General features: G+C 41.6%; 1 protein-coding gene across 8 annotated transcripts in view; it reads right to left on the bottom strand.

Moving 5' to 3' along the window:
- Nucleotides 1-25,500, bottom strand: part of Sema5a (semaphorin 5A) — a 469,252-nt gene that overhangs the window by 110,146 nt on the left and 333,606 nt on the right. For all 8 annotated transcript variants that reach the window (XM_052743005.1, XM_052743006.1, XM_052742999.1 and 5 more), the window contains 2 exons: nucleotides 23,415-23,550; nucleotides 17,542-17,746 (listed from right to left, as the gene is read on the bottom strand). In XM_052743005.1, coding sequence (XP_052598965.1) covers nucleotides 17,542-17,746; nucleotides 23,415-23,550 — 341 coding nt within the window. The remainder of the gene's footprint in view (nucleotides 1-17,541; nucleotides 17,747-23,414; nucleotides 23,551-25,500) is intronic.

The raw sequence follows: 25,500 nt of genomic DNA on the forward strand, positions 1-25,500 counted from the left end.
TTGTGTATGGCAGGAAATGGATAGGCATCTCTTCATTCTGATGAGAAACTGTGCAGCCGATAGTGTGCCTTCTCAGAGTGGATATCACCCACAAGCTCATGTGTCTGACTGAAGAGCTGGTCTCCAGCTGGTGGCACAGTTTTGGAAAGCTGTGGTATCATTTGGATGTGATACCTGGCCGCCAGACATAGGGTCCTACAGGTGGGACTTAAAGGTTACAGACAAGCTTCAGCTCCAGACCAAATTCTCTCTCTGCTTCCTGGCTGCCGCAAGGTTTCCCAAATGCATTGCACTGTAGCTCAAGCCTCAAGCAGATTTGAATCCTTTCTCTCTTCTCTTGCTTCTTTTAGGTATTTTGTTACATAATGGTTACAACATTTCCAACTGTCCTTTAGCCCACACAGGTAAGGGATAAAGCTAACTCAACATATGCTTGAAAATATGGCTAAAATATTCCTCCAAGCCATGTTGTCCATTTCTTTTCTATAACGACTTCACTTCATACTGATTTCCTCCTTGAGATGAGGTGCCTTAGCTAACATCAGAAGAGTTATATTTAATGTGAATTTGTCCCATTCTTCAGAGATTTGTTGCAAATCTCTTGACAACTCAACTTGTAGACTCCTTCACGTTAAGGGCTCAGTCTACAGTTACAGTTAGTTGAAGACCTACAACAATAGTTAACAATTGGCTATTTGCCATTTCTCAAGAAGCTAAGGATCACATGTCCTCACCATTTAACCCCAAAAGAAAAGAACATTACAATATTAAGGCAAAAGACATATTTATTAGCCTGACTGTGTAATTTCACAGTGTACAGTATATATACATGTCAAAGTATCAAGTGGTGCAACTTACGTACATTTTTTTTTCTAAAGTACTGCAATGGAACCTGAGGTTTTAAACATGATATTAAGAAAGTGCTCTACCACTGGCCCAGATACACACACAAACACACACACACACACACACACACACACACACACACACACACACACACACACACACACATTCCTCATGCTGGGAGACAGTTCACTCTGTAAAACTGCTTGCCATACAAGCATGTTGATCTGAGTTGGATCCCCAAAACCCACTTTAAAGAGCCAGAAAGGAAGATGTGCGCTTAGAATCCTAGCACTGGGAGGTAAAGTCACATGGATCTCTGGGTTTTGCTGGCCAGCAAACCTACTTTAACTACCAAGTTTCAGGCTAATTGGCATCTCAAAAATGAAGTAGACACCTCTCGAGGGAGGACACTGGAGTCTGTTCTATGGCATCTACATGCATATTGATGCACACATGTACACAAACACACACAAATAGCTTCTACATAAACATGCACACATATATGTACCCCACATGAACACACACACACACACACACACACACACACACACACACACACACACACACGTCTATGTGTGAACTCTGATCAAGACTGACAGCCTAGTTGTCACACACCCAGGACAGGATAATGCTGTTCTATAACAAAGTACCTACAGATTGCTCAGCTCCTCAAGCTAACCACTCAGTATTGGGTCACCACCTGACACAGCCTCGTTCACTTCTGACTCAGCATGGCCATGCATTTGCATTATACAAGAATCAACCAGTTCATGTGTTTATTTACTGGTATCTGGTCATGCACTCACTACAAAGACTTCAACTTTCTGTCCATGCCTCCTGATTTCTTGGAACCAAGAAAGGTATCACCTGGCAGAATTACTTTTCATTCGCTAGCACTGTATATGGGAGGTGTGAAGTGCAGTAATTGTATTAAACAGTGGTGTTTGGGTCAATAATGGAGCTGAACAATGTTTATTATCTAGTACTTCTCCGATAGTTTCTGAGGTTCAGATGAACAAACATTTCCTAGTGTTACTGCTGCTTGCAGCTCAGTACAGTACTGCCATAGCCTGGGGCCTATGGTCCCCATGTGTAATAGGCTATTCCTTCCAGGTTAATGTGTCTACTGAAGGGCAAGCATATAATAAAGTATGGATATTCTTTGCCATTTTTACCCCAGGACACTACCAGCTTTGTATAATATTGGCAGAGTCCTTACACACCCCTCTGCTCATCTTTAGACATGGATACAGTTTGGTGGTAAAAAGTTTTGAGGCAAGAAAAGGCTCCATGTGGGATATGGGTTGGGATTTCATTGTTGTTTTCCTAAGAGGAACAGGACAAGAGAATGGGAAAAGGTGGGAGAGAAAAACAAGAAAGATGGCAGCCAGCTACCTATACCTTAGGAAACCCAAAGTGGTGAAGGGCTCAGCTTGTCTATGACAATTGAAGAAACACCTTCACAAAATGTGCTCAGGATTAGTGAACATAAACAAAAGGCTTAATTAGCATAAACTTTGGGGAGCCTTGTGTACTTTCTAGAAATGGAATCAGGAGCCTGAAATGGTGCAACAAGGATCTGAGACTCCGAAAAACCATATGGCTCCCTAGAGGACAGGCATGACACATGAGCTCAAATGATTCCCATGTGCAGAATAGCTCTAAATTGTGACCCCCATTACTAAGATGAAAGGCTGAAATATTCAGCCACTGACCATTCCCCATAGAATGGACACAATTTCCAGGACCCCTCCAGCCACTGATTTCAGTGGTGATTCCAGTCTGGTTCTTTCAATCATCCCGGGGCTGTAGGTTTGTGAGCATTTCCAGTGTCTGACACTCTATACCAGTGCCACTTAGAAGGCAAGTTACAATTCCTAACCAAATTCATTGTTTTCTTTAACCACAATTTGGATTTTTAGGTGGCTGTGAAAGTACCTTTGATCAAATATTCGTATCTGGACATCTTCAGCATCAAGGCAGAAGTGGACCAAGATGTGAGGTCTACAGATGGGACAGAAAGGCTGACCATTGCCCACAGGATAGAGGAAGGGTCCTCTTCTTCCTGATATGGTGTGAGCCACAGATAGCAGAACAACATTCAGTGCCCAAGTACAGAATTTTCCACAGGTCCATTGGACACAAGGGCAGAAGTCAAGTCCAAACTGGGTAAGAAGTCAGAGCTGAGCGAAGATAAACATGAGTCGGTGCTGAATCTGGGACCTACCGTGTACCACACACTGAAGGCCAGGAAGGTTCTAAAATCTGAGGAACTCAGCTATAAAGATTGCAGAGTCCCTGAAACAAGCTGCCAGGACCTCTGCCACATGCCAGGTCTTTAATAGAGCCCAACCTAGACAGCTCTTAACTCATGCAGAGGAAGGTGAGCCTCCCAGAGATGCTGTGGAGTGCTGACAATATTTAACCAACATGATTCTGAAACAGAGGGAAAAACTATACTTTATCCAAGAAATAGCACTCATTGTAAAGACTGGCCTTTAAAGACCCCATTTGCCAAGGGCAAGTCCAGACCTCTGCAGTTGAAACTATTTCCTTCCATTTTCAGCCAGTGCTCTGATAAGCACAAGGTCAGAGCTTTAAAATTAATCAAATGATCCTATCACTGGGGTCCAAGTGAAGCCCTTGTCCTAGTGATTAACTTAGGAGATCACTTTTTTTTTTTTGTTTTGTTTTGTTTTTCGAGACAGGGTTTCTCTGTGTAGCTTTGCGCCTTTCCTGGAACTCACTTGGTAGTCCAGGCTGGCCTCGAACTCACAGAGATCCGCCTGGCTCTGCCTCCCGAGTGCTGGGATTAAAGGCGTGAGCCACCACCGCCTGGCCGGAGATCACTTTTAATGTTGTGAGAATTCCATGAGGATGTTCCAATATTCAGATAACGACCAGATTTTCATTATTGTCTTAAATAAATGGGAAATTTGCACGAGGACCTCTGTTCCGTTCTGCAATGCAAACACCCGTTTTTTACTGGGCTTAGCTAGGAATTGCTTTCATGGGCTTTTACTAACTACAGACAACTCTCAGTAATTGATGTTCGCATGGTAGTAATGTCACTCACATAATTCCGAGTTCTAGAGGTTTCTTTACTTCATGGCAACTCTGACCCAAAATGAAATACTCCTCTTTAAGTTTTACTCTTGCTGTTCTATTTTATCACATCAACAGAAAAACAACAAAGAGCTTCTTACATTGTGTTCCCCGTTCACAGACTCCTTTGCCTGACAGATTTCTACTTTGTCTATAGGTACCTAAAATAAGTATACGAATTAAACATTCACTGGTAACAAATCATGAAGATTTTTTGAAATGCTATTCCTTGGAATACACATAATTTTTACTAGTTATTAATTATGAAAGTAAAATTTGCATAAAATGAATTAGATATGCTTGACTATTTTTACATAAAGTAAGAAAAAACTACAGCTGAAAATTTTTTTTACCGCATCTTCATTTCCTCAGATATCTCAATTTTATAATTATCCATTTCTAGAACATTGCTCTCCATAAATATGCAGTACAAAATGGAAGAAGTATGTTTAGGGCCATTTCAGAAATTATATTTTAATGGTTTCTTATGAAACTCCAGTCAGCAATTCAAATAACAATTTTTCAAATATTCTGTCTCAATACAAGCCTAAGATATACTGATACATATACTGAAGTAGACCACTGGTAAGAAAGAATTTGTTTTCCATAATTAAACCATTAGGTTTCTATAAGAGCAGTAAATTTCATATATATAGTAAGATCACTATAATTTATAACATCTAATATTCTTAAATCTATATGGCAGTGTTTGAGGCAGCATTCATGGGTGTTCATGGCATGATGGGCAGCATGCATAGAGCAAAGGTCTCCTGGTTAGCCTTTGGAACCCAGGCTGTAGTCAAGCTGTACAATGTGGCGTGGTAAATGCTGACAGAAGGACCCAGGTTCACAGCATATTTGAATTTGAATTAAATTTTGGTTGCATGTTCAGAAACTTTTCACCATGACAGAATTTTCTGTCACACCTACATTCAAATCTAGGCTGCTACTGTTAGTTTAAGAAGCTAGACTCCAATAGTGAATCAGGAAACAGAGAGGGGACGCATCTCTAAAATGTACCCCATACTTGGAATACCCGAGGGTCACCTCTTCACCAAAGAACCCGATTCTGATTGAACAGAACTACACAGTCAGGTTGATAAAGGCTGGGTTTTCAGGGTCTGGGTCTGAGAGTGATTGCCATTCCAGCAGCAACAGTGACAGTGACAGAGGCTAAGAGCGGAGCCAGGAAAAGAAATACTAGATTTTATTCACTGGGATAACAGTGTTGAAAGTCTCTTAGGTCAAATAAGAAGCCATGTAAAAACTGAAAAAAATTACAGATGGGTTATATGTGGTTTTGGACATCATTATTCTACAAAGGAGAGTTGATGATGTAATTACAGTAGAAGAGAAAGATGGGGAAGTGAGATGGTTCCTCTCTTGGCAGCTTGGGTGGATGGGGAACTGTCTAGGGAGGTGGTGGAGCACACCTTCAGCTTTTGAGGGCACTCCCACAGGTGGATCTTGAGGGCTTTGATATCAAAGGATTAATCTCCTGAGGAACTCAAGACACCACAGGTGTCCAGGGGAGGCAGTGAAAAGCAGGAAGTAGGGTGTGGAAGAATTATGTCAGTAGGGGAGTGTCCTAGGGACTAGGGACTCCATCTTGCCCTAGCTTTAATCTGTCTCCTCCTTTTCCCTGTTTCTGTATGCCAAGAAGTAATGGGCAGCCTCTATCTCAGTACTATACCCAGTGTTTGTTTTGCTTTAAAGATGTTCTCATCAAACTACATCATGCATACTCCCATCTGATCAGAGTCATAGCAAAGGGAAAACAAAGTATGAGGTCAATTTTAAGGCATGTCAATATTTTGCATGGAAGAAACAGTCACCATATGCTGGCTATAGCAATCATATGGCTTAACCATAGCGAATGGACTGATGGGGCCTCTTCCTGGGAAGTTCTTGCTACCTTTGAGAACCTATGTTCTCAAGAACTTGAAGAACCCTTTCATCACATTCTTTTCTGGATGCATTACTAAGTTAATAGTCTACTGGGCCTTCTGTTTGGATTATCCCAGGACAAAATACCTGCTAAAACTTCTCAGTAGTATCTTGCCCTTTGGACTCCAATAACTGGTGTGCCACAATGAAGCTGCTTCCCGAAGTTTTCACAAGAGCTTAGAATGGTCTTTCACAGAAGTGGAGATCTAGACTAGGCATATCAGGAAACCTGGAGACATTATGTGACCTTCATTAAAACTCCCCAGAGTTATGACATCATCTCACACAGAAACACAGCATGCTAACCAGATGTGTTGATAAGCCAGGGACATCTGTTTAGGAGACAGAAAACCATCCTCTCTCTCCTGCTTAATTTCTATCAATTTGCAGTAAGACAAAAAGGGTTGTATGAAATTATCTATTGAGAAAAAATCCATATGAAAAGAGATAAGGAGTAACAATTTGGATTTTTATGTTTTGGTTGTTGTTCAAAGACCAACAACCTTATTTCTACCTGAGGAAATAATCAATATTGATCATGTGAAACATGAAAGATGACGACCACCTGCCCTAGGCAGATCTAAAGCAAAGAGAGGCAGAAAGCAGACCACAAAGAAAATAGTAAAAACAGCTTCTCCATAAAGATAGACATTATCTACATCCCATTTAGAATAATACACTGAGAAAATTACTAATTCATAGCTAATAACGTCATATTATTCTGTTGTTAGGAAACTAGGCATAAGCTACCAAAATTATCCAAGAAACAGACTTGAAAATCAAACATTAAAATAAAAGAAGCAATGTTCCCATATTTAATCAAATAAAACAATTAGCTGTTTCTATAGTATTTTAAGTGGTTGGGCATGTATTACTTGTTTTCAGTGGTAGATAGTTTGTTCTGATTTAACTAATTTTGTTCACGGAGTGTAGGGCATTGAGCAATACTGTGAGGCAAAGAAGAAAGGCAAATGGGCAGTCTTTGTGGTCTTATCAGTGTGCTGGGGCTGCTGTAAGACAAAGCATTAGATTTGGTGCTGGGCAGATGGCTCAGCAGGTATGTTAAGCACTTGCAATGAAATCATGAGGATTAGAGCTCAGATTCCTAGTCTGTTTGTAACCCTAGTGTGTGCAAAACAGAGATGGTGTCCTCTGAGGAAGTTGGGTAGCTTGGCCTAATCAGCAAGCTCTGGGTTCAAATGAGAGACCCTGTACATGGGGGGTGGAGGGAATATCAAGGAAGACACTCCATCTACACATGGTCTCACATATGCAAATATGTATACATACCCATTGCCATCACACATAAGCAAAACATACCAAACATGAACATTCTACATTCTGGGGGTATTAGGGTGACAGGTACTCTCTCTCAGAGCTTTGGATAGTTATTATATGGAAAGGAAGTCTTCAAGGATCCGTGTCCCTGAAGCTCTCAGTCGAGCTCTCCCTTGCCTCTTGGAGCTGTCGATGGCCATCCACTCCTAGTGTCCTTGCCTTATAGCTGGGCCACTGCAGCTTGAATTGTGTTGTCAGTTGATTGCATCCTGGCCCTCACTTATTGTGTAAGCAATCCAGTCATGTTGAATTAGAACAACTTAAAACTCATTTAACCTTACCTATCTTCAAAGATCCCATTTCCCAACAAGGCTACACCTGAAATTGTGGGAGCAGTTAGGAACTGCAACATATCTTTTGTGTGTGTGTGTAGGACACAGTTTAACTCAGTCCTTCATTACTAGATTTCTTTTCTGTACTGCTATTAATTGGTGAAAGTATTCTCAGTAAGTCCACTTTTCCTTATAAAATAAGCACTCATACTAAACAGTGTCTTCTTTAATTCACAAGAATCTCTTGCATAAAAATTCCACATAATACAAATTAGTTGTGGATTTAGAATTTCTAGTGCAAAGGATAGAATTTGGAGCCCCTTTAAAAACTAATTTCAGGATGAATGTTGAATAAACACTAATGCTTATTCACTCTCCTTAAGTAGTTGTCAATTGCTTATAAATGCTGAGAGTTCTTAGCAATTGTAGCAACAGTAAGTGAGTTAGTTAATTTCTGTCGCCCCCCCCACCCCCCCGCAAGAAAAGGGAAGGGAAGAGCAAGGCTTGTTCTTACCCTGTAGCTTCACATGTTTTCTTTAGGAAAGGAGCAAAAGGTAGTAAGTGCTAGACGCAGTACACAGAAATCAAGTCAGGAGTGGGGCTTCAGCATTTACTGAGCATGCTGGCAAATGTATCCCTCACAGAGCAAATTTCTAGAATATCCTTCATCTGCTGCTAATCTACAAGTTCATTTTTGAAGACACTGGTTTCTTGAGTTTAATGATTAGTAACACATAGCAATGAAATCTTATGTTCCATATTTAAAGTATCTCTGGAAAGGAAGAGAAGGACTGGGGGTAGAGGTCACTCACTGTATTTCAGGTGTGGTATTCGCAGCAAAGCAAAATGAAGAGGCAGGATGAGTGTGGATCCATCTGAAGGGAGCCAACTCCTTTCACTTCCCTGTGCACCTTTCATGCTCCTTGGAGCCTCTGCCTCACATTCTTCCATATTCCTCCTTCTCAGAGAGATGATGCTCATCTTAAGCCAGATTCGTGGGCTCTAATCTCTACAAAATACAGTCAAGGCTAACCTTACCCTAAACCAAAGTCCTAGATTGGAATGCCACCTTTCACTCACACCTCTTGAAAACCACTAGGTATAGTGGGTTCCAGTTGTTCAGTCTGGAAACTCCTCATTGCTTTTTATTTTTCTTGGTTTTTCATGGTCTTTCTCATTGGAAAGTTCCTTAATTTCCTCTTCCTGTCGTTTGTGTCAAACAAAGGCAACCCTTGTCTCTTCTTCATGTCCTCACAGCTGCTGCATTCTATAGACTGACTTGACCTCTCTGAAGTCCTCGCTTTTCCCTTGGGCTCCCTGCTCATGGTGTAGATGATGCCAAGAGAAACAGCCTCCTCTCCAAACTCTTGGGAGGGATGCAAGGTTTGGCAAGCATAGGTGAGGGTTGGAGAGTTCTTGGATACCTTTCCAGGTGTCCTTCGCTGTGTCAGGCACAGTTTACCTGATGCTGTCCCTCAGGTAAAATGTCTCTGCTGACATCTCATCCTCCTCCATCAGGCACTCTTGTAACATCTCAGCAGTTCATTTCTGAGGCACCATCCAGCCAAGTCCTGACCTCCATTGTCTCCTCAGTTCACCCCATCTGTCTTCATACTGGCTAGTCCATGGGAAAATGTTTCCCCAAACACCACCAGAACTTGAATACACCCTATATTTTCTTTCCATTCTCCTCTTGTATAACTCCCATCCAGTAAAACCCACACCTCCCCATTCTGTCTTCCACGTTTCCTTCCCTCCTGACATTTAACTAAATGCTTCATTGTTTTATTTTTTTCCTATGAAGGAACCTCTTGAAGGAAGGGGGTCCAGCTGCTCTCTTCAGAGTTGAACCTTCTTTGGTGAATTTTGACATAAAAGGTCTACTTTCTTCTTATTCGGGGAAGGTTATTTATTGACCACATCAAGAACATTCACACACTAGTCTGGGTTGGACCCATTCCCTCACTTCAAAACATTTCTGAAAACTTACTTCATTGGCTACTTTCTCTCCATGAACCTAACCCATACCTACTCTTATCCAGCTGGTAATTGCCACACCTACACACAAGACTTCTGTGTTTTCTCTAGCCCTTTACTAATAAAACTCATACCACAGATACACTATAGGTTTGTGAAGTATTTGAATTTGTAACTTACACATGAATTTGTTTGTCTTTCTCAATCACTTTTTACCTTTTTCTTTACAAATTTATCAGTTACTATTAAAATTGGGTAAAAATAACAAGTCATATGTTATCAATCCTGTTCACAAAAACAGCCATGTCACTCTACAGGGCCACACAGCTTCTGGATCCTTTATATGCTGCTGTGCCAATATTAATACAAGCTTAGGGCTGTATGAATAAAAAGAAAATAAGGGATACAGGGTGGGATAGAATGGTGAGTGATTCTACATGCTTGGGTACCTACCTAGACACTCGTTATAGTGGGCCACAAAAAGGCATTCCACTAGGAATCTTGACTCAGACCACACATTGGGAGAAAACTGGACGTGCTGGTCCACGTCTCCTTGGCTCAAGATCACCTTACAAGGAATTCATCCATGTCTTACATGCCCAGCACTGGGGTGTTTCATCCTTCATCAAGACACAGAAGGAAGAGCCAGAAACTTCTGGCAACCAGTTAGTCAGCATCAGCTGGAGAAGTGTCATCTTTCCCAGGCCACAGCTGAGGCAGAAAAGAAATAACTGAGGATTAAGAAGAAAGGGAGTGGAGAGAATCTGAGGACACTCTTACAGTATATCTAGTGAGCTATCCTTGGCTATGTTTCCATGTGCACTGTAATCATCCCAGCCTGCAGTCTTGCTTCCATCATAATCTAACACAACACCTTAGTTCCTTTTCAGGTGTTGAAACAGACCCTCGGCCACCAACCATCTTCCTTCCTTCCATGACTCACTTGCTGATTGTTATTATTTTTTGTTATGTTTTGTCTAGAAATACTTTCTGGTCTTAAAAGTAGTTATGACAGGTGTTATGTCCATAATTTCTCAATGTATATTTATTTTGAAAGGAAGGTTAGCTTATAATAAATCTCTTGAGAAATGTTAATTTCTGTGATTTAAATGTTCTGTTCTGCTTAAAGTCTGGTGCTCAGCTCTCTTTCCTCTCAAGTCTCCATCTCTGGCAGAATTAGGCCACTAATTAGTCTTGTTTCATGTTCCTAAAGAAGATCCTTGATATTGCTTTGTTTAAAATTTCATTTGCCTTCCTGTTTTCTTTATTCTTGGGGTGATTATAATATTTTTGAATCACATTTTAGTTTTCTTAGAAATGTTTAGATGTTTCATGGACTTAGACAGCTACAGAATATTCAGAGACCCCTCTGAACTGTTTTTTTATATTGGTAAGAATTTTATCTCTAAATACTTCTATAATTCTTTACTCTTAGAATTTGAAAATCTGCACACTTACTTGCAATCTTTATTACTGTGATGTGGAGTGTATTGATATATGAAGACTTAATCCTTCTTTAATCTCAGAAAAAATTTCATTAATGATAACTTTAGGGATATTTATTGACTCCCTGTGTGGATATGATATACAGTCCAGAGAAATGATCTAAGCAGGCATCTTTTCAGTTCTAAAGGATTTCACAACTACACAGCAAACAAAAGTAACAGAGTAAATAGCAAGTAGCAGGCATGAAGGTAGGTAAGCAGACAGTTGTCACTATGGATATTGATTTGAATGAGAATGTCTCCCATAGTCCCATGTACTTGAACATATGGTTCCCAGCAGATGGCCCTGTTTGGAGAGACTTAGGAGGAGTGGCCTTGCTGGAGGAAGTGTGTTAGCAGACACAGGCTTTGAGAGTTTAAAGCAATGGTTCTCAACCTTCCTAATGTTATAACCCTTTAATACAGTTCCTCATGTTGTGGTGATCCCCAACCATAAAGTTATTTTCATTGCTACTTCATAAATGTGATTAAATCATAATAAAAGTATTTTTGGAGATATAGGTTTGCCAAATGGGTAGAGAACCACTGGATCAGTGACTCATGCCATTTCTAGTTTGTTGTCTCTGTCTTATGCTCTTGATTCAGGATGTGAGCCATCAGATTCTGCCTCAGTCACCATGACTGCCACCTGCCGCCTCTGCTCCACCATCATGGACTCTAATCCTCTGGAACCGTAAATCCAAATAAATTGTTCTCCAAGTTGCTTTGGTCATGGTGTTTCATCACAGCAACAGAAATGTAACTCATGCAATCATCAAATCAGGGACTCAAAATATTCATCAGAAGTCAAATGGGGAAGACCCATTAAGGCATTCAGCTATGATTCTCAATAGAGCAAGTCTCAGGCATGGTGCAGCATCCCCTCTGGTTGTCCTTACAGGTAAAGAACAAATAGCAGCAAAAGACAAATAATAGATACATCTGTGGGAAATGGCTCACTTTCTAGCTGCTCTCAAGGATACAGTTGTTTTTTGTTGTTGTTGTTGTTGTTGTTTTTTCTCTGAGGCTGGTCTCTCCTCCGTGTCAGAGTTATGAGGGAGGACAGGCCCATCCTCAGACAAGGTCCCTGAGAGGACATTTGAAGACAAACATGCGTAGGTCTGAAATGAGGGTAGGGGCAATCCCATCCCCAGAGCCAGCTTCCCAGGAAGTGCAAACATCACATGACAATTTATAATGTCATTGACATTACAGTGTGGTTCTCTGGGTCAGACACAATGATTGTTCTAATGCTGCCTTGTCTGTGGGTCTTTCCTGTCTAGAATCTGTACTGTCTCTCATTGCATAAGTTCACTCTGGCCATCTTCACCTTTGCTTCTGTTACCATGGTGATAGGATGTAATCATTTACCTCAGCAGCAGAATAGATCTGCCACTATTCCCTTCTCTCTGTGGCTTTTTTCATCTCCTCCTGGATGCTTTATCATTCTATTCATGTTTTCTCCTCTCTCTCTCTCTCTCTCTCTCTCTCTCTCTCTCTCTCTCGTTCTTCCTCTGTCTCTCTCTCTTGTCTTGCATATTTAGCAAAGTCAATTTGTGGTCGATGGGCTTTCAATCCTTCAGTGGAGGATCCAGTTCAGTCTATTTCTCCTTAGCCCAGTGAACTCTGGCTTTCCCTATTAAAGCTCCTCAGCCAGGTCTGTTTTCTGGCTTTTCAATGAGTATTTTATTCCAAGATAAAAATCCACAGCTGGAAGAAGCAGGACTATCCTGCTGGTAAACTTAGCATAAGAATCCAGTCCATTCAAATAGCTAGAAGCATTTAAACCTGTGTGTGGGGATCTTCCTTTTCATCTTTTCATGCCCATCTATCACCTGCTTTGATTTTTCTAAAGAAATTTTGCTCATAATGTAAATTTTTTGAAAATGTTTATGTATTTTCTTTATGGGGGGCGTTAAATAAATGTTTGTGAATATTCCATTATTGGGAGTATAATTTGCATGACAGAAAATTGATCTGGTTTTCACAACATTCTGAGTTGTACGACAATTACTACAATCTAAATTTAACCCATTTTAAAGTTATGTACAGTGTAACTTGGGAATAATTTGTACACACCGGAACCGAGGCCGGATGAAAGTAAAGCTGCCAGTGCCAATCCTAGAAGGAAAGGAGGAGCTATGAGACTGGGCAGCATGTGTAAAGAGGGAGTGTGAAATAAGAACACCCCTAGGCCAAGGCCAAAGCCGAGCGTCAGGCCTGCATGAGACCAAAGGAGACAAGGAAGGTCTGCAAAGTGCCTTCATATAGCAGGTAAGGGGTGTCAGGGTGTCTGCTGTGCTGAAGCCAAGGGAGGAGGGGAATTCCAGACTACAGTGCTCAACCAGACTTGGATGTAGTCTTTCTGTAAAAAAAAAGCTGGAAGCAGATGCACTTAAGACTCAGCCACTTAGAGAGTTCCTGTCATAAGTGATCTAAAAGAGCTGCCATCAGAAATGTACCCCAGCTCCAACTCAGACAACCTTCAAAGAAGTGACCTGCAATCCAGTCAGGCCCAGAGAACAGGTTTTACTTTGGCTGAGAGTCAGAAGGAAGAGATGAATGCACAAGAAACAGAATATGAAGGAACCTGGTGTGTGTGGGGGTGAGGGATGGGGTGGGAGGTGGAGGTGGGGTGCGGCAGGGAAATGGTATCTGGGATACAGTGTGCACCATTTTAGCACCATGAGGAAACTTTGTGAATATCTGTGGAGAGCATGTTGGGGTAAAATGAATTGGCTTCTTGAGTGGCCACTGCCAGCAGGTGGTCTATTTGCATTTATTTGTGTATATTCAGGCTGGGAGAATATGTACTTCCCCCAAAGGAGTAATGGGAAAGCTAACCAGAGTCTATTTCATGTGAAGGAAGGAAGGAGTGTGCATCATCTCCGCTACTGGGAGTGGTATAGCCATGTTCTGTCCCTTGAATTTATGGTCAAGAGACAGCAAGGGTAACTGCACCTCGAGGACTCTGGCTTTCCTGTCCAAGGACACAACTGTCACTGTCATTGCACATGGGTAAGATATAAACAAGACACGAGATAAGCATCAGCTTCATGAGCCAGGAAAGTCAAAATCTTTACATTTCCAAGTATCAGGAGTCAGCTATTTCTGTGTAGTTTAGTTAAAAGTGATTTGCAGCTTGTTTTTTGAAATAGAATTTCTCATAATTCATTTATACATTTCATTACCTTGGAAATACAAACAATTGTACACTGTGATATTAAAATAATATATATTTAAACTAAATTTTATTATGAATTAAAATTTGAAAATACATAGGCATGCTTTAAGAGTTAAGTAGCCTGCCTAGAGGTTAATGGAACATGTTTGTAATTCATAAAGACTCCAAAGATAAACTTGTCAAGGTAATCTAAACAGGCCTTTAGTTTTCATCAGAATGTTCCATGTGTCTGCCTGAGTTGTGCATAAGGTTTAGAGCAGGACCATCTGCAGGACCCCATCAGTCCAAGCTGGTTTCTTACTGGAGAGTGTCTTCAACCACTGAAAACCCCTCTTTAGAGAAACAGCTTGACTAGTGAGCAATGGAGACTCACTGAGGACCGATATGTATGTGCTACCTCACCTACCAACAGGACCTGTGATCACAGCTAGTACAACCTAGTCACACATGAGGACTCAGCGTCGAAATAGGTAACAGATTAAAACAGAAGCAAAACATTAGGTCAGTAGAACCAAAAAGGGCATTCATCACAGTGTGACTCATTTGGTACAAAGGAGTAAACCTGGGGACAGAGTCAGCAAGCCTGGGATCTTTTGTAGCCCACAAGCCTAACAGGAACATGCAAAACCCCTTGAGATATTGTGGGTTTAGGCCCAGGGAATTTAATAAGGAAATTCCACAATAGAGCAAGTCATAGACTCTTGGTTTCCCAATGATTGTCAAAGTGATATTACTATAGTCCACAAAGGGTACAACAGCAGTTGTCTTAAAAATGCACAAGCTTAATTAAAACACTCTCTACAATACTGTTGATCATATGAACTGTGAGAACAAAGTCACAGGTAGACTCATTCAAGGCAGGCTGCTATGGACCAACTATCTGTTAGAATGCAGTTCAGTGGCATACATTTATGACATGGGGTGGCAGGGGGTGATTAGCCAAACCAGGAGATCGTTCAATTAGGCTTCTGTGTGAATGCTTCTAGAAGTGGTACCAACTGCTTTTAAAACCAGTTAAAAGCATTTAATAACCAACTGATGTAGGCTACGGTTTCATCTCAGACGTGTAATTTCACAATGTTGGACTGCTTTCACTTGTATTCAAACTTATTATTTGTAATAAAGATCCTCAAATATTATACTCCTGGGGGCATGGAGTTCTCTGTGCCACATGAATTCATATGTTGATGGTCTCAACCCTAAAGTGATGGTGCTAGGCAACAGAGTCTTCCAAAGGTAATGTATTCATAAGGGTGAAACTTTCATAATCCACCCATTGCCCTTCTCACAAAAAGATGCACCCTGGCCCTTGGGAAGCTGAGGCAGGAAGATCATAAGTTTGAGGTTAGTTTAGTCTACAGAGTGAGTTTGAGGCTAGCCTGGCTAGATAAGATTATCTTTCAATAAATTCAAATAAAGTTATGCAACACAGAAATCTCTCTCTACTTATAAGAACGGCATGAACAGGTGACCATCTCTGAACCAAGAAGAGAGCTTTTCCCAGACATCATCAAGCTGACAACTTTACTCTTGGACCCAGCCTCCAGAACAAGGAGATAAGGATTCCTGACATATGCTCTCTCTCATGGGTGGTAGCCCACGATAACCAACAACTAGAAATGATGGAAGCACTCATCATAATTACAATGAGAATTCCTTCAAGTCATCAGCAGAGCTCACTGATGATCATAGCGAGCTTAAGGACAGTAAACAGGACAGATGCACATCTTCTAGTGGGAACAGGACAGAAGGCTCTGAACTCAGGCCTAGCCTAGCCCAGTTCCACTCCTCAGCATCCCCTACCACAGGGCCAGATGAGGACTTCAACTGTCTCCAGAAGTCCAAGGAGAAAATTCATTTATGCCACATTAACCTGAACATTTATGATGAAAAACCAGGAACACCCTTGGGAATATCCAGTTCACTCTCTACAAATCTACCATGTGTCAGGCGGCCTTCTGGTTTTTAAGGACAAACAAAGCCATAAAGAGACATAATCTCTCAGTGGCAAGTAATTTCTTCTATTCTCTTCAAATGAACAACAAGAAGAAAATAATTCTCTTCCTGACCTCACGTGAAAACTAGATACCTTATCAGTCACCCCTATTCTGAGTCAGTTCTGCGAACTGTTGCTTCTAGCAGTTATGTTCCATGACTTTTTCTTTATGATCCCTCTGCTACTCCCCAATCTTCCTCCACCAGATCTCGTACCCATCCATGTCCCTATCCTTACATCCATCTCCCCTTGCCTTACTGACCACTCAGCAGGACTGATCCATGCTAATCAATCCTGTATTTCCCAGTGTTCATAGTTTCTCTCTATGGTGTGCAGCATCCAATGCTTCTGGCACTGGAGGACACTCTTCAGCCAAGACACAGGAGCCTCCCAGGCGTAGACATCACCACATCCCTCTACTGGCACCCATCTCATTGGCTCTTCACTACTTTTTTGGTGATGTGTTTTACTTACTAGTTAGTTTATTTCCTGCATTTCCCTTTAAGAATGTGAGCCCTGGGAGAGCAGGCTGGTACCAACCTGCTCACCCTGTACCCCCAGTGAGCCAAATGAATTCAACAGACAGTGGGAAAACGAGGTATTGCAATTTCATGAATACAATAAACCGAGTGACACAATTATAAACTGAGAAATCCTATGAAGGAAGGATATAGTATTCATAGCCACATAAAAGGGTAACCACGCTTTGTGAGGAAGTGCCAAGTATACATCACACTACACAAAGAATGGGAGGAACCCATTCCACAGGGAAATTATGCTGTCTGGGGCTAGGAAGGTGGAGCTGAGACAGTCCCCCCCGAGGCAGGGTGATGCACTCTGGACTGTCAGAGAATTCGACAAGGGAGAGCACGCCTTCTAGTCCTCACTCACTTTGAACTCTGAAGAAGTCTATCGTTACCTACTGTTGATAAGTACCATGGCCTGCGCTACATAGGGAACATTGTGTTGCATATGTTCTTCAAATGTTTCCATGAACCTCTGTCAGGAATGGCTTGCCATAAGTACTGCTGTGCACCAATCAGAAATCTGCATGAAAATCTCCAGAAAACATTTCATCCAGCAGTATCTTCTAACAAAATGTTCTATTGTCTTAAACTAGCCAAATACAGTCATGCCAAGAACCACTGGACAGCAAGAATAGCTAAGAAAGAAGGCATTGTCTCTCTAGTTAAAATTCTAATCCAGCAGAAAGAGTAAAAGTAAGATTTCCAAGAGGAGATGCATAGGTTGACAAGGATAAGCACACATTGTGGGTTTTGCTTGTTGTAACAGAATACAGACACATGGCTATGCTTGAAGGTGAGTGTTGGAATTAAAGACATGGAATGATAAGATGGCAGAAAACCATCTAAAGGAAGGCGGAGTTCCTACCTGTGGCCAGATAGATGATGTGGACGAGTGTGTCCCTGCCCTGCACCACGTCGACGGCCACATGGGAGAAGCGGCTGTTGTCCTCCATGAAGGAGGGCACGGTGGTCACTGGCTGGACCACCTCATGCATCAGAATGAACTTTTGAGCGTCCTGAAGGTTTCTTTCTGTCAGGTTTACATACAGGCCCTGGTCCATGGTGCCGCACTGTAAGGGAAGATAGGCCATGTTACAAAAGCTGGCTACCTGCGTGCTCACAGCTCATGTGCTTACCAAATAGAGAGGTAAACAGAATAAGCTGAAAACAGAGTAAGCTATGATGCATGACTGAGTGTGAAAATCAATCAATTCCATCTCCCTTGACCTTCTCATCCCTCCTGTTCTTCCACTGTAGATGGAATCTCATCATATTTGGAATCTCTCAATGGATGGCAAAGAAAATGTGACATTTTAAAATGGAGCAGGCACTGTTGTTGACTCTAATTTGAACAGCAGATGCAGAGAATCTCCTTGTGGTCTGTCAAGTCTCTTGGGAGCTGTCTGTCGAACTGCAATACAACAATATCTGATGGATGAAGGTGAACTGACATTGAATATGAAGCAGATGAGCACATATAGATGGATGTATTTTCTTGCAATCACAGTGGGTTCATAAGCAACTCTATACTCCATGGCGATACTCTGGTATTTATCTTAATCTGTAAACAACATCACTCATGTGGGCAACACAAATAGTGTGACTGCTCCAAATGTATTTGTATCTCTTGTTAGAGGAGAGTGTAAAGGAATAGGTTAGAGCCTGAGAATTTGCAACACAAGACAGCAAGTTGGTAATGGGAGAAGACGATAAAAGCAGTGAGGAAAGGAGGGGCGAAAAAAGGGGAGAGGATGGAGAATGGAGGAAAAGGAAAGAAGAATCAGTCTGCAGGAAGTGAAAATACTATGAAGATGATCTGGTATACTTGGGGGAAAAGGCAGGCCAGAAATGGTTGGGAACTAATCTCAGAGCTGTGCTGGAGGGAGGCTGATAGGCCTCACAAACGACAGTAGGTGGCAAGGTCAAGGTAAGAGGGCAGGTGGGAAAGAGCACAGCGTTCTCTGAGTCCAGGTCAGAATGGCCTCTCTCAGTTCCTTTATAAACTTTAAAGCCTGGCATAGGAAGTGAGGCTCCTCAGCAGCACTCCGTATGAGCAGGGTTGATGGGGTCCACATAGCCTGAAACTACCATTTAGAACATGTCACCCCCAATACTTGGTTTTTTTTTTTTTTTTTTTTTTTTTTTTTTTTTTTTTTGGTTTTTCGAGACAGGGTTTCTCTGTGTAGCTTTGCGCCTTTCCTGGTACTCGCTTTGGAGACCAGGCTGGCCTCGAACTCACAGAGATCCGCCTGCCTCTGCCTCCCGAGTGCTGGGATTAAAGGCGTGCGCCACCACCGCCCGGCCCAATACTTGGTTTTTATAACAGGTTAGAGTTCCAGAGTACAAGATGGAAATTGTTTTTTGAAAGTAAATTATATTTTTGTAGCATTTGATAAAATATCCTATATGCCATAAAATGATAGGCGGATTGTGGAGTAGAGAAACCCAGAGTTAAATGGACTGCACACAACTAGACCAGTGATTAATTTAAATTTACATTCTTGTTAGGAGCACCCGAGCATCACGTAAAGGATGTGTTGAGGGCAAAGTAAGGCCTGCAGCAGATGACCTGTGGCCTCAAGAAAGGCCTGGATTTCTAGCTTGTCTCCTCAAATGCTAAGTGGTTGGAACACACCAGTTCTGCTCCTGTCTTCTGTCTCCTGTTTGATGTGAAAACTGAAGTAATGAGAAGAAAGCATTTATAAATTAAGTCCTTGTAAATGCCAGGAATAAGACAACATTCCTGATAGTGCATAAGCTATCCACCAGATTGTAAATGCATCTGTCTAAATGCAGGCAGGATGTCCATAGTCCCTGGAGCTTTGCTGTCCCGAGGGAAAAAAATGGATAAATAATGGGACAGATAAATGAACAAGTAATTCTACATGCAGTTGTTTGTTTTGGAGTAAGGGAAGACTGTACCAATAGATTTTTGTATAAATAGTATTTAGTAATAATACTCTAAGTATGGACACATTGCCTACCAGGAATGTGGATTTTTTGTTAGTTTTGTTTTTGTTTTTGTTTTTTAATATTTTAACTATTATTACAGGCAATGTGTGCTCTTAATAGCTGAGCCATCTCTCCAAGTCCCTAGGAACAGCTTTTAAATGTAAGCAATATCACCACCTGGGTTAGGTCTGTAATCTGTTCAGGTAAGTGCTAGTTACAGGCAATGTCACAGGCAATACTCGAGGGGTGGGTGCAACAATGACCTACCTGCTGGCTTCAATTGCATAAAGCCACTGTCTATATATGCATTCTGTCTTAAAATAAATGGCATCCTAAAAACCCGGAGGTATACTCTAAAGGCAATGACCTCTTACTGCCCTTAAAAAAAAACAGATATAGGGGACCCAGGGGCAATTAGAGTGCTAGGATGGACCACATTTCCTCTGGGAGGCCATGTTTCATGTATGTTGTCTGCCTGTATTGTCAAGAACTGTATATGAAGTGTTTTCTACCATTCTTTTCTGTTGCCATCCTATAACGAATATCTCACCCAAGGATTCTGTTTCCAATATTTTGAAAACTATTCAAATTTACTAGATGTATTTCTTGTTGTACAGAGAGCTCACCAAGCTCTCTAAGGGTTGTAAATTCTCTTGATGAACCTTATACACTGGTCTCCCCTCATTATTGTCAGGGAATGTGCTACCCTGGGGATCCCGTACAAGAAGAAACCACAAAAAACGGAAAAAGCACAGCTTGTGTCCTTATGTGGCTTACAGCCTTCCATAGCTGTCATGCCAACGCATGCTCAAACAAGATCAGGAATTCTACTACTTGCTAGGAAAATAATAACTGCTTGTGTGTTATCTGTTTCAAGCACAGCACATCTGTCTTCATCCCAGCACACCTAGGCTTGATGGTCAAGCTTCAAATGTGCTAACTTCATCCTTGACGACATGATGTTCATGGTGTCTCTGCTCCCTGGTTCCCTTGTTCCTTTAGAGCTTGTTGCCAAGACAAGAGTGTGTCCATGGACCCCCAGGATGCAGCTACATCCCAGCCTGCGTTTTCCAAGCAGTCTTCTCATCTGACTGCTGCTGCACTCCCATGTTTCCATTTTGTCTGCACCATTTCTGATTGTTGGTCATAAAACACGTGGAAGGTTCTGGAGCCTGTTGCCCAGCTGTTCTGCAGCTGTGTCTGACAGTCTTACGGGGCTCAACATATTCTACCTCTACTAGGGCAGACAAATACCACTGAGGATGTGGAGACTAGTAGTTTCTGTTGTTTTATGGGTTTTAATTGAGATTTTAAAGTGTGGTGCATTTCTCTTCCTAGATCTTTTTCCTGAACCAGTTCCTCCATTTAATTAGCTCTTTTCCTATTGTACAAGTGCTACATGAATTCTAATTGTCAAGAGAAAAACCAAAATAACAATAACATTAATGTTAACAATAATACATACAAATATCACCATTGGTTATTGTCAATGTTGGGACACTTATATATGTCTAATGGAGGGATCTTTGGTACAAAATGAGTTCGCACTCTCTGTCAGTATAGTTGAGAGCTAGAACACTGGTCAGGCACCTATGACAAGGAGACTATTAAACACAATCTAGAAATGGAAATATATCTGTAGTAAGAGATTGAGACACACACACACACACACACACACACACACACACACACACACACACACACTACCATCACCATAATCTGTAACCTTAGTTTCCTGGAAGTTTTAAATCTATACTCAGAGGATGACATCAGCTGAGTCAGCTTCTTGCCTGGCATGTGTACCACCTCTGCATATGCTTCCTTCAGTATTCAGCAGGAATCTAATTCTACTAGCAGATGAAAGCAATCCTGTCAATGTGATGCAGGCACTGTAACACCAGAGCATGAGGGGACCTACTATGTGTTATAGACACATCTCGATGCATGGGCTAAGATACACATTTTCTGAAGTATGTAAAGGATTATAAAGTTGGCTGAGTCACTCAGTTCATTGTGAAGAGTTTCAATCCAATGGCATAGTGCAATGGAGAGCTCTATAAATGTAAGTGCCTTTTTTGTTTTTTTAAGCTTCAGGACTTAGACACTTTTAAAAAAGGAACAATATATTTTCTTCTTCATATCAAAAAGAAAAACACAGTCAAAATATGTAATTACTCAACACGTAGGCCACATAAGACTCCAGACAGATGGTTCGCATGGGTCCTTTGAATGAAATGCTTTGTGCAATAATCATGTATATTGACTGATACTTCCAATTTTATTTGTATCCTGCCTTCCCCTTTCTATCAAGGAAGTCATGAGAAGATGCTAAACACTTTGCCCAAGGAAAGCAGTAAAAGCCAAGTATGACATGCAAAGTAGCTATCATATTCTTAATCCCATAATTTGTCCAAAATCTTAAAAATATTGAACAAATGAAAAAAAGTTCAATCGTAATTGATTGATACTTACCAAAATCTAAGTATAAAAATTTGAGCTTTTTCTTAAGTCCATTTTCTTGGAAGTTACAGGTTTTATGATTTAGAGTGATAAACCAACCAGAATTGCAAGGACTCAGCTCTGTCACTGATCAATGTTTGTTACTAACAGGCACTTAGTTGGATAAGATCAGCATTTTGCCCCTGTTGGTAGAGGGAGGAGCTGATCTTGATCTCCAATCAGATGTGACCCTGGCTATTTCACCTGAGACTCCATGTCCCTCTCTGTACATAGAGCATTGTCACTCGTGTGGCACTGATGCCATATAAAGTTAGAGACCTGACACATTAGACATAGTGTTGGGAACTTGGTGATGTTAACTATTTTGCCTGAGTTGATAGTAACAGACCTACAGGGAAGGCTGCTCTTGTATGTGCTGCACCCAAATTCATATGTAGTATCTCTCTCTCAGCATGGTGGTAGCTGAAGACAGGACCTGTAGGAAGCATTCAAGGTCCTAGGAGTCATGCACTGACCTGGAGCAATGAAGGAAGAAATACCGGGATATTCCTTTCTTCTAAGGGAGGATACAAGGAAAAGCTGGTCATCTTACCTCACCAGAAAATGAAATAAGGTTCCCCCAACCTCTCTCTCTCTTTCTCTCTCTCTCTCAATACCATCTAAACTGTGGTATTTTGTTATAGCAACCCAAGCAGATGAATACACCTGCTGCCTAGATGAACAAAATAAATAACTTCATCCCCAGGTCTCTACTTCTTCTGGACATGGGAGGTGGGATGATTCACAAAAGACATCACAGCCTGGACATTCTAATTGGGTGACAGAAAGATGAATCAACATCAGCCAGGCTTCTTTTCTCAGCAGCCACTGCCACAATCTACCCTTCCCAACAGGGAGCCTCACCATACTTGCCAATCAGAGCTCTAATTCTGTTTGTCAAGACCCATTGCTCTGTGCCCTGGGCCCTATTCACTGGGACATCATTCATTAGGGATCAGAGATTTGGGGGACACAGTACATCATCATTAGCAGTAATTGAAGCCTAGATTCCTAGCCCACTGCAGAAGATTGGCCTTTTTCAGTTAACTATCAGTCATCACAGCTCACAAAAGGCCCCCCTTTTCTTGTCTAGGCGCCATAGTCCACAAAAGGCTGTGTTCTATTGACATTAGCTAAGCCGAGGGAGGTGCTGTTTCCCAGGGGCCAGGAGACTGCAGCTGTACTGTGCATTCAGCCATGGTTTAATTGCTCAGGCTCACTGTGCTATGTTGGGTTTCTACATTTTTAATGGAGGATACTCACGATGCCCTCTTCCCCTGAGATTACCTGAAAGTTGGGGTTGGGGTTAGGATAAGGCAGCCAGGCTGAGCGAGAGTTCTCTTGGTACTTGAAAGGTCCATTGAAGGCCTGTGAGATGGCACTCAGATTGAAGACACATACAGCAGAGGCAGCAATGCTGTTCCTGGGGAAGGAGAAAGGAGAAGGCACAGGCTGGTCAGAGCCCACCATTGACCTCTGGCCTCCACTGATCACAGGGATAGCATCAACCTTTACCTATTTCAAGTTCAAGAGGATAGAGTCAGGGCAATGCCCAAGGCTGCCTTGTGATTTCTTCATGTAAAAACAAACATTCAGATAATGAAATAAGAGTAAGTAGCAAATATGACCCTGCCATCTGGGGACTAAATTCACTCAGCTACAACAGGAGCAACAAGGGATTTTGAAAAGCTTCCTGAATTTGAAATTCCGGAGGAAAGGCGTTTTGTCTTCCAGTGGGTGGAGCCATCCATCCATCTCCCATGGCTTCCTCTTCCACCTATTTATCCAGTTGCTTAGGTGGCAGCTGGCCAAACCTTTTTTCCTATTAAATCTACAGGTATTCGTGTTTGTCATTCTTTAAAAAATAATAAATGGAATGTATTTTGCAAGGAATGCCTGTCAGATTCATCTTATTTATTATTTAAAAGAGACTGTAAATCTAAAGGGTCAACAAGAAAAAAAAATTAAAAGAGCACTGACATGAAATTTTGAAGCCTTAATTTAGAATTCAGGTTCTACTAGAAAGCTGTCGGCAGAAAGCTCTGGAAGGTCAGTGCCCTTTGACTATGCACTGAGATGGCAAATGCTTCTTTCTCAAATTTGCATTTCAAGCTGAGCTATGGTTCTCAAAGGAAAATGGATACCAAATGAGGGGTGTTGAAAGTATTTTCCATATTAATGGTCTGAGTCAATATTTTGTCAGAAATAAGTCAGTGTTTTCCCTACATCATAGGGGGAAAAAAAATCACAGGACTTCTAGAACTTCATATCTAACTTGCGTTTTTTACCTGGGAAACAATGAAAAGGGGAAAGACACCACTCTACAGACTTCCTTAATTCCAATGCAATCTTGGAATCTTCAAAGCAAAAGACATGTCCATGTAAGAAAAATGAAGCCTGCTCAGTGAGGTCCTGACACCTGGCCATAGATGGGGAGCAGCATCCTGATTACTTTGCAATAAAGATCTGGGTTTCAGTTCTTTGTAAGGGTTCTGTGAGAAGGATATGGTGCTAAAGAACATCTCATAAAAGATATTTTTTTCCCCTAGGAGTCCGACACTGAGAAAAGAGTCCCATGTGGAGCCCAGGTGCTTCCATGGCCGGAGATTAAAAAGAAGTGGGTGCTTACTGTGGATTTATTCACTATGCTGCTTTTATCCTTCTTCTCATTGTCTTTGGGAGAGTAGAACATGAAAATTTCCTATGCTCCTGTCTGTCTGGAGAGAATTGATGCTGGGTGGCTTCGACATAGTGAACACTTGAGATTCTGAAAAGCAGTTGAAACACTTTCACGTCTTTCTAAATGGACTCACCTTGGAATGGCTCAGCATAGTCCCTATAGAACTTTTGAAATGGGAGCTTTGTCTGTTGGTATTTCTGGCTCAGAGCCATCAAATGGACAGCTAAGCAAGTCAAGCTCCGATTGTGTATAAGATTGATGTCAGCTGAGCAACTGAACATTCATCTTGTGCAGCCAACACTATTTCTTAAACAAGGTTTTGGGAATCAAATCAACTTTAGAACCCATAAATTGATTTTTTATGAGAAAGAAAATACTCAAGTAGTGAAAATGACCTCTGGGGTTGAAAAGCAGATCTACAACAGGTATGGCCACCATGAAGGGGGTGGTGGCAAGCCATCCATACTACACACTTTCCTAACTTCACACTGAATGAAGACAGCTTTGGAGAGGATTGCTTGACTTTTGTCTAAGTTGTGGGATCTCCAGGTTGGAGCTTCAAACCGTAGAACTACACCATCATCGCTAATATAGGAGGACATCCCAGAGTTCTCACGTCATCAGAGAGGCAGGAGATGCACTTGTGAGGTCTTCTCACAGCCTACAGAGGGAAAGCCATTGCAGGGTCATGAG

This window comes from Peromyscus californicus, unplaced genomic scaffold (assembly GCF_007827085.1).
Source record: "Peromyscus californicus insignis strain IS unplaced genomic scaffold, ASM782708v3 Scaffold_18__1_contigs__length_77618521, whole genome shotgun sequence".
Taxonomy (NCBI): domain Eukaryota; kingdom Metazoa; phylum Chordata; class Mammalia; order Rodentia; family Cricetidae; genus Peromyscus; species Peromyscus californicus.